At 38.1% G+C, this 10,762-nt stretch overlaps 1 protein-coding gene across 1 annotated transcript in view; it reads right to left on the bottom strand.

Annotated features, from left to right (window-relative positions):
- Adamts19 (ADAM metallopeptidase with thrombospondin type 1 motif, 19) overlaps nt 1-10,762 on the bottom strand; it is a 247,398-nt gene that overhangs the window by 196,022 nt on the left and 40,614 nt on the right. Inside the window, exon 4 of the mRNA XM_013025479.1 lies at nt 1,352-1,524. Coding sequence (XP_012880933.1) covers nt 1,352-1,524 — 173 coding nt within the window. The remainder of the gene's footprint in view (nt 1-1,351; nt 1,525-10,762) is intronic.

The raw sequence follows: 10,762 nt of genomic DNA, 5'->3' as shown, positions 1-10,762 counted from the left end.
AAAAAAAAAAAAAAAAAAAGCATTTCTTAATGTATACTAAGAAATATAAAACTTGTACACCAAAGACATGTCTTCAGAGATGATAGTATGTAAATGAAAAGGAAGTAGCCTATGTTAGTCTACACATATGCTGTGGGTTCGCAGAATCTTCAGAATTCAGCTAAATATTGATGTTGTTTCTGAAGAGTATAAAACGGTCCACTGGAAAAATAGGCCAGTGATAGAAAAATTGGTAAAAACAAGAACTTCCTCATCTCTCAAACAGAGGTTCTTACCTGATCTTCTAGGATAATATTATGTCTTATTCTATTTCTTCTCTCCTAAGAGCCACTCTTTTCTTTTTTCTGTTTCTCGTTTTCTTTCTCTTTCTTTCTTTCTTTCCTTTTTTTTAATTGTTGTTGTGGGTCTTGAACTCAGGGTCTGGGCGCTGTCGCTGAGCTTTTCTGTTCAAGGCTAGCACTCTACCACTTGAACCACAATTCCACTTCTGAGTTTCTTTTCTTTTTCTTTTTTTTTTTTTTTTGAGTAGTTTGTTGGAGGTAAGTGTCTCACAGACTTTCCTATCCTGGTTGGCTTCGAACTGTGATCCTCAGGTTTTAGTCTCCTGAATAGCCAGGATCACAGGTGTGAACTGCAAGTGCCCAGCTTTGAGCCACTCTTTAATATAATCCTCAAGTTCTTCTCTGAAGAAATGTTATCAAGTACAGTATACAATTCGGTCAAAGGATGCATGTGGTATTTAGCAGCCAGAAAATGCTAGATATAAGCTAGATTTCTCCACACTAGAAATTGTTGACTTCATTGAGCTACCTGTGTCTCTGCTTGTTAAAATTTTATCTAATAACTATTAAGTTTTATTCATTAACTTGAATTATATCTGATGTTCAGTATTGCATAATTTATAAATTAAGTGGACTACCAGCATCTATTTTTATACCATTTAACCATTAATCTATAGTACAATTGGTAAGACCTTGCATATGAACATTGTAATATTTCTGTTAATATCAACCAAAGGCTTTTAAATGACCAAAAACAAAGATAAAATAATAAAAAGCAAAAAAAATCCCAGAAGAAAAGGTTTACCACATTAAAACAAATCACAAAGGCAGAGGTGTTTTTGTTGTTACCATTGTTATTGCTGTTGTTCTGAATTAGATATGACCCCTTTTTTGCTCACCCTGAAGATGGATAACTTTGGTACAACTCATTACCAAATCAGTATTTTATGATACTAATAAAAGAAAGTAATACCAATGATTTAATTATTAAAGAACTTCATTATACATATTCACACATTCTTCCTTAGAGTTTCCTTGCAAAAATTCCAAGCACTTTAAAGTTTGCCTACCATATTTAAGATGGTTAGAATGAATCTCCTGGCCGCATCTGCACCGTGATAAGAAACCATTGCCGGGTCTGCAACCACTACCGTCTCTATGTTGTATTCTTGAGATGACTTATATGAACTCTGTTTCCATCTTCCACTTTCTGCTAATTTTTTAGACCTAGGTCTTCCTTTATCTGGAACAGAAAAATAGTATTGTTGTATTATGTTTAAGTAATTGTACAAAGGAGTTGTAATTTAACAAAGCAGTTTATGAATGTAATACGTCTTGATCAGTGTCACCCCTTTCAACATTCTCCCCCCCTCCCCCGCCTCTCTGCCAATCTACTTCCATTTTGGTGAAAGTAATAATATTAATCTTTCAAAACAGTGAGCCAAAACAGAAAGTCTCTTGTATAGATGGAATCTCATGGGCACATGATTTTTGAGTCTGAGCTCAAAAACAAATGTATTGAAGTTGCCACAAGTTGCGTTTGCTATGTAATTTGTATGCTTCATTTATCTTGTATGTAAAATAAAAAATAAGCTGGGTGCTGGTGGCTCATACCTGCAATCGTAGCTACTCAGGAGGCTGAGATCTGAGGGATCACAGTTCAAAACCAACCCAGGCAAGAAAATCAGCGAGACTCGAATCTCCAATAATCTATATAAGAAAAATAAAGCTGGAAGTAGGTCTAAGGCTCAAGTGGTACAGCATTAGCTTTGAGCAAAAGAAGCTCAGGGAGATGGTGGAAGAGAAGCTGAAGGCTGAACAAGCTCTCTCATAGAAAGCAGTTTTAGTGTTCCAGTAAACAGTTCTAGGCTAGAGAATGACACCAGGTGTGCCATCACAGTACAAAGAGTTTGGCCAGAGAGGGAAAATCCAGGCAGCTTGGTCAAGGAGACGGATCTGAGCACTTGCTGGTAGCCGCAGCTGTGGTGGCAGCAGCCACGGCCACCATACCAACAGAGAAAGCCCGGGACAAAAGCACCAGATACGGCTTGCAAGTGGATTCTACTCACCACCAGCAAGAACTGACAAGGAGCAGAAATCTTCATCCTGCTGATTAAAGGGCAGGGTTGGCCCAGGAACCAAGAGTCTGGCATGAGTAGAACCATGACATCCTCAATCCTTCTCACAGAGCAGCAGTAGAAAGGTTGCCCCTCCTCCACTACCTGAGAAGATCTACATCTTTGATACTGACAAAGGCAGGGCCCAGCAGCTAGTGCCAAAGCAGGCCTTGGAAGAAAACAATTGGAGCCATTAGCAAGTCACAGGAACCTGACCTCACCTGCCAGGCTCACCTCCACCCAGGGGAAAGTCACCCTCCCAGGCAGAGGAAAGGCTGTCCCCAGAAGAGTGACTTTCATCACTGGGTAAACAGAGCCAGAGTCTGCCCCTCTCTATAGCAGCCTAGACAATCAATTGAAATTCAGTAAACGTAAACCCTGAGAATGGCTCCAGCCTGGGCTCTGTGAGCCCCTCAGGGAAAAGCTATTGATTGCTGATAGGCCTTAATCATACCCAGAACCTAGCCTCATCACAGCAACTCCAAACTAGAAGAAACAGCCATCTCCCTCTTTTGTGATACTGAAAGAAGATCTCCCTCCCATTGAACTAGCCTGGAAGGAGGAAAACAAAATCCTGGGTAAAGCAGAGCATTTTTCTGCCTGCTTAAACAAACTGACTTAAGAAACCATTCACACCACAGGAAAACCAAATACCACAAACAGACCAGAGACTCCACCAAGATATTGGTTATGGACACAGGAAAGATACAAGAGCCCCCCCAAAAAAATCAAAGAACTCTTTTTTTCTATTTTTTATTATTATTTTTATTGCTTTCTTTTTTTTTCTTTTTTTGTTTCATAATTGTTATTTTAGGAGTTTATGTGTGTGTGTGATTTTTTTTTAAATCTCTTTGGAAATTTTGGTCCTTTTTTTCTTTTTCTTTTATTTTTTCTTTTCTCTTTCATTCTTTTTTATGTGACTTAATTACTGTTCTGCTCATTCCCAGATAAATACCCGTCGTCGATTATTAGACCTTATGCCTCATTGTGTACATATTTAATCCAGAAATTTATTACTCAGTTCACAACCTCTTAGGCTTAACTTCCTTTATAGTAACATTATTTCTTTACACCGATGTAAGTTTCAAGTATAACAATTTTAAGAATTTTTATTTTTTCATTTTTCCTTTTTACCATTCCCTTCCTCTCAACTTATCCTTTTCTTCTTTCAATATCATTTCTCTATACTTACATAATTTTAAGTGCTTCATTTTTAAACTTAAATTTTGTTTTTCCATTTTTTTCTTTTCTTTTTTTTTAAATCTTTCCCTTATCATTTTGTCCTCTCTGAGATTAGGATTTGGTTAAAATTACTCTCCTTTTACCTCTCCACATCCCTCTAATCCTATTCTTCCCCACAATTCTTCCTAAAGCTAATAATACTAGTTTGCTGAATCCCTCTTTGATGTTCTTAGCCCATTAATCCATAGTTGTTTGATGTTGAATAGATTGTATCTGTTGAACTAGACTGTATCTGCAGCCATTCTGACTGTGCAACTACAGGACTCTGGTTGATTCTTGCCTTAATATAGTGTTCTAGCACAAAATTGGTGTTACTTTCATACCAAATGGGCAGAACAACCCAGAGAAACACCAGAAAAATTATAGGTCTGTGTATCTCAGCCCCAACTCAGGATAACCAGGTGAGAGAACAGTTAATGAAAAATCCACAGCAGAGTTCCCAAAAACCTCTACAAACACTACTGGAAAACATGGTGAATGAAAACATTGAAAACCTGCAAAGAAGTCAGTGTGAGCATGATAGGGAGTGAGACAAGGCAAACCAAAGATTAATACAGGAACTTCACAAGCATGGTGAGGCTAACCAAAAATTACTACAGTAATCTCGTGAGCTAGAAGAAACTACTCAAAGATTAATACAGAAATTGTGAGAGCATGCTGAGAACAGTCAAAGAGAAACACAGGAATTGTGCTAGCAGGCTGAGAACAGTCAGAGAGAAATAAAGGAATTGCATGAGCATGGGAAGCTAATCAAAGAGTAATACAGGAATTGCCAGAGCAAGATGAGAATAGGGGAATATCAGTAGAGGTATTCATGGAATCCATAAGCAGACACCTGAAGGAATCCAGGGAGACCACAAAGGGAATGCTGAATGGAGACACTCAGAAGGAAAGGGAGTCAAAGGAAATCATAACTAAACAACTAAGTGATTTGAGAATAAACACAACACCAAATTAAGGAAGTAAAGAAGTTCATACAAAATCTAAAACAAAGCTCCAACAAAGAATTTGAAGCCATCAAAGCTGACCAATTAGAAGGAAAGGAAATAAAAAACATAGTAGAAAGTCCTGACAGTAGATTAGATCATACAGAAGATTGAATCTCGGGGATTGAAGACAGCCTAGATATTATAGAGAAAGAACATACAACTACCCAAGAGAAATCCAACAAATATGATAGATCTATTCAACATTTGGAAGACACCACCAGAAGGCCTAATCTGAGGATAATGGGTATAGAGGAGCACCTAGAGATAGAAGTTAATGGTCCGGGAAATTTGTTTAACAGGATCCTAGCAGAGAACTTCCCAAACATGCAAAAAGATAGGACTACTCAGATACAAGAAGCACTTAGAACCCCAAATAGACTAGAACAGAACAGGACATACCACTGTCATATTATAATCTGCACAGGATTAATTCAGACCAAGGAAAAGATACTTAAAGCTGTCAAGGAGAAAAGATTAATAACCTATAAAGAGAAACCAATTAGAATCACCTCAGATTTCTCAGCGGAGACAATTAAAGCAAGAAGAGCCTGGAAAGATGTATGTCATGTCCTAAAGACAAACAACTATCAACCAAGAATGACAATACTCCACTAAACTCTCCATCATAACAGAAGGTCAAAGAAAAATCTTCCATAGCAAAGAAAAACTGAAATAATATATCTCCACCAAACCAGCCCTACAAAAGATACTTAAAGATATCCTACACATAGAAAACCAAGAGGACCATAATAAAGGCCAAGAAACCTCACCCAAATTGAGAATCGAAGAACCATAGGAAGAACTCTATTGCTCCCAAGAAGATGGATAACATGGCAGGAACTACCAAACACCTCTCAGTCCTAATGCTCAACATTAATGGTCTTAACTCTACAATTAGGTGACATTAACTGTCTAGCTGGATTAAAAAGCAAGACCCTTCTATCTGCTATCTTCAAGAGTCACATCCTGGGGCTGGGAAGGTGGCTCCGTGGTAGAGTGCTTGCCTTGCATGCATGAGGCACTGGGTTTGATTCCTCAGCACCACATAAGCAAAAAGAAAAAATACAGAAGTGGTGCTGTGGCTCAAGTGGTAGAGTGCTAGCCTTGAGCAGAAGAGCTGAGGGACAGCGGCCCAGGCCCAGAGTTCAGGCCCCACGACCAGACCACCCCCCCCCAAAAAAAGAGCCACACCTTGCCCATAAAAACAAGCACAATTTGAAAGTGAAAGGCTGGAACAAAATCTACCAAGAAAACGGCCCCCATAAACAGGCAGGAGTTGCAATCCTAATATCAGATAAAATAGACTTCAAATTAAAATTAGTGAGAAGAGATAAAGAAGGTCCCTACATGGTAATTAAGGGATCTCTACTACAGGAGGATATTATAATTCTAAATATCTATTCACCAAACAACAGAGCACCCAAATTCATCCAAGAAACGCTACTTTCCCTCAAATCTCACATAGATCCAAAGACATTAATTGTTGACTTTAACACACCACTATCCCCACTAGATAGATCATCTCAGCAAAAACTCAACAGAGAAACTGCAGATCTAAACAACTGCACAGATCAACTAGACTTAACAGACATCTACAGAATATTTCAACCAGCAGCATCAGAATACACGTTTTTCTCAGCGGCACACAGAACTGACCGCATTTTAGGTCACAAAGCAAATTTGTCCAAATTCAGAAACATTGAAGTTATGCCCTGCATTCTCTCAGACCACAAAGGAACAAAATTAGAACTCAAAACCAAAAGCCACCAAAGAAAGTCCTGTAACATATGGAGGCTGAAAAACACACTGTTGAATCAGCAGTGGGTCATGGAAGAGATTAGAAAGGAAATTCAAATGTTCATGAGAATCAACAAAAATGAGCACACAAATTACCAGATCCTCTGGGACACAGCAAAGGCAGTAGTCAGAGGAAAGTTTAGAGCTCTGAGTTCCTTCATCAACAAATTGGAGAGATCTGAAACCAACAATTTAATGATACATCTGAACATTCTTGCAAAAGAGCACTTTGGAAAGTAGTATGGAGGTTCCTCAAAAGACTCCACATAGAGCAAAAGAGCACTTTGGAAAGTAGTATGGAGGTTCCTCAAAAGACTCCACATAGAGCTCCCCTATAACTCCGCAATCCCACTTTTGGACATTTACCCAAATGATCACAAACAAGACCATACTAAAGCTACCAGCACAACTATGTTTATTAAAGCATTATTTACCATAGCTAAGATATGGAACCAACCCTGATGCCCCTCGTAGTTGAATGGATCAAGAAAGTGTGGTATATATACACAATGGAATTCTATGCCTCCATCAAAAAGAATGACATTGTCCCATTTGGTAGGAAATGGAAAGACTTGGAAAAAATTATATTAAGTGAAGTAAGCCAGGCATAAAGAAACATAGGTTCCATGGTTTCCCTTATTTGCAATAACTAGTATATATCTGAGACAAGCAGAAAAGGCAGACAAGATTATATTAAGTGAAATGAACCCCAAGATAGGGACACAAGTGTTTTTTTTTCTTTCTTGCTATTGTTTCTAATGTATTTATAAGGCATCAGGTGATATTTTGTTGCTTTGAATGCCCCTCCCCCAAGGTAAAACCCGTTTTCTGTATTTGATGTTGGTATAATTTAGGGAGGGGAAGGGAAAAAACAAATTGTTCAAACAGGGATACAGGTTGACCAATTGAAGCAGTGAGATGTACAAGGTGCTATGTCAAAAAATGACCTATACAATTTAGGCAGGGTGGTAGGGAGTTGGGGGAGTAGGAGGGAATGTAGTTATGGAGATGGGAGGGAAGGGATGGTAGGGGAAAAACAAAGGAGGAGACAAAAATGCTTGATAAGAAATGTACTCATTACCTTGCTCATGCAACTGCAACCCCTCCTCTGTACAGTAGTCTTACAATGATAAACTTATTAGAAAAAAACAAGAAGAAGAAGAAGAAGGAGAAGAAGAAGAAGCAGCAGCAGCAGCAGCTCAGTGGAGCAACCAGACTTTAAATCAAGCCATAGGACCAGCACCAAAGAAATATAAAATAATACTATCTATTTTCTAAATAAAGTTCATAACTTACAATTTAATAAGATCATATTAGTAAAAGTTTTAGTACAGAGTTTCATACAAATGAAATAAATTATTCAAAAAAGCTACTATGATTTTGTTTCTTTTTGTAAGAAGTACTGAAAGAGAAAACCTTCCACACAGAAGACTTTGTTTTACATTCCATCAGTATCAGATAAATATAGTACCTTCAGATGATTAAAATTCCTCAACTGGAGCCCAATAAAAGCAGAAACCACAAACAAATATTAGTTTGAACATATAAAAATTAAGTTCTTCTGTTGATTAAACTATGCCACCTTTGCTGGGCACTGGTGGCTCACGCCTATAATCCTAGCTACTCAGGAGGCTGAGATCTGAGGATAGCAGTTCAAAGCCAGCCCGGGCAGGAGAGACCGTGAGACTCCTATCTCCAATAAACCACCAGAAAACTGGAAGTGGCGCTGTAGCTCAAGTGGTAGAGCGCTCGCCTTGAGCTGAAGAGCTGAGGGACAGCGCCCAGGCCCAGAGTTCAAGCCCCAGGGCTGACCAAAAAACAAAAAAATACTATGCCACCTTCAAAGTGAAAAACAGGCCACCAAGTAGAAAACACTATTTTCAATAAATTGTCAGGATAAAGTAATAAGCAACTATTTTAAATCATTGTAATAACCCAAATGAAAAATAGACTTGAGCAACTATCCTCAACAATGATTGCATGTGTGTGTGTGTACATGAACATGTTCATATATGCTTAATTGAAAGAACTCAATACCATTTGTCTTCAAGGAAATACAAATTCAAACTACTAAAACTTAATCAATAAAACCCTTACAATGAAAGAAAGAGGTTGATTATATAGACTGCTGACAAAAATGCACAGAAACTCCAAGTCTCATTCATGGAGTTCAACGTGGGTAAAACACATTTTTAAAAAGGGTAGTAGGCAAAAATAAGTGGGCAAAAGACTTAAAGAGACACTTCTCTGAAGAAGAAAGAAGGATGGCCAATAGACACATGAAGAAATGCTCAATCTCCCTAGCCATAAAAGAAATGCAAATCAAAACAACATTGAGATACCACCTCACTCCAGTTAGAATGGCTAAAATCAAGACCTCTAATAACAACAGATGCTGGAGGGGATGTGGACAGAAAGGAACCTTACTGCATTTTTGGTGGGAGTGTAAACTTGTTCAATCACTTGAAAGCAGTATGTAGATTCCTCAAAAGACTCCACATAGAGCTCCCCTATGACCCAGCAATCCCTTTTGGGCATTTACCCAAATGTTCACAAACAAGACCACACTAAAGCTACCAGCACAACTATGTTTATTGCAGCATTATTTACTATAGCTAAGATATGGAGCCAACCCAGATGCCCCTCAGTAGATGAATGGATGAAGAAAATGTGGTATATATACACAATGGAATTCTATGCCTCCATCAGAAAGAATGACATTGCCGCATTTGTTAGGAAATGGAAAGGGGTGGAAAAAATTATATTAAGTGAAGTAAGCCAGGCCCAAAGAAACATAGGTCCCACGGTTCCCCTTATTTGCAATATCTATTATATGTCTGAGTCAAGCAGAAAAGGTCAGATAAGTTGGTGTTTGGGAAATGAACCCTAAGATATGTATTAAATGTTTTTTTTTTCTTTCATGCGATTGTTTCTAACACATTTATAAGATTATTTCTTTGTTGCTTTGTATGTCGCTCCCCCACAGTATAACCCCTGCTTTCACTGTATTTGATGTTGTTATAATTTGTGGAAGTGAAGGGGAAAAACAAATCGTTTAAATAGGGATACAGGTGGACCCATTGAAACAATGCGATGTACAAGTCGTTATGTCGAAAACAAACTTTACAACTTTGGTGCGGGGGGTGTTGAGATTGGGTGGGGGGTCAGGGGAGGAATGGATGGGAAGGGGAAACAAAGGAGGAGGCTACAATGCTTGATAAGAAATGTACTCATTATCTTGCCCATGTAATTGTAACCCCTCTGTACGGTATTTTCACAATAAAAAAAAAGGTAGTATGCAATGTTTATTAAGTTCAAACAGCATGCTGAATCAAAAGCTTAGTATATAGATGTGCTATAAATGCATGCAAAATAAATGTACAAATAATTTGGCCTATTTATATAATGAAATACTATTTGAGAAGGGAAATGCACTAGTACCAACACTGTGCTGTGCAAAAATATGGATGTGCCACACAAATAATGCTGAGCAAAAGAAATCCAGTTACCATGTAATAGGTAGCAGCTCCATTTGGAGATACATTGAAAACTAGAAGGCATGCATTGGATTTCAGTAGAGTGTGGTATAAAAAACCAAAACAAAACAAAAAAAACAGTGCCTAGGGCTGGGAAGTAGCTCAGTGGTAGAGCGCTTGCCTTGTATGCATGAGGCCCTGGGTTCGATTCCTCAGCACCACATAAGCAGAACAAAAAAAAGCCAGAAGTGGCGCTGTTGCTCAAATGGTAGAGTGCTAGCCTTGAGCTGATGAGCTGAGGGACAGTACCCAGGCCCAGAGTTCAGGCCCCACGACCGGACACACACACACAAAAAACAGTGCCTAGTAGAGAGCAGAGGGTGCAAATGCATGATACTAATGTCCCCATATTCTAACACTATTGAGAACAAGGAGTTATAGTCAATTTGAAATAATTCCTCATAAGACATCATGCTGTACATGTTATATTTCATTAAATATTTATTTACATTTTATTTGTATGCCACAATATGCAGTCATTTGAGTATGCAATGTAATCAATTTTGTTCAATTTTCCATAGTTGTGCAAACATCTCTACCATCAGTTATCATCTATTCTTTTCCATGACATTTGCCAAGATGCTGTTTTGTGTCTAACCTACATTCATTTCTTTCTAAAGTTTTGTACTTGTTAAGAAAGTTTTCACATTTTTTAATCCATGTATACTAATTGTACAAATAAGTTTCTGATATTTCCATATGTCAGATTCAGCCCTTTTATTTCTATCTCATCTCTTGCCTCTCTTTCAATGGGATCTATTAATTTATTTTTGTGTATGCATATGAGCTATTTCTATCAA

Source organism: Dipodomys ordii, unplaced genomic scaffold (assembly GCF_000151885.1).
Source record: "Dipodomys ordii isolate 6190 unplaced genomic scaffold, Dord_2.0 Scaffold85, whole genome shotgun sequence".
In the NCBI taxonomy this organism is placed as follows: domain Eukaryota; kingdom Metazoa; phylum Chordata; class Mammalia; order Rodentia; family Heteromyidae; genus Dipodomys; species Dipodomys ordii.
Note: the sequence above shows the minus strand (reverse complement) of the source record. Positions and strands in the feature narration are given on the sequence as shown.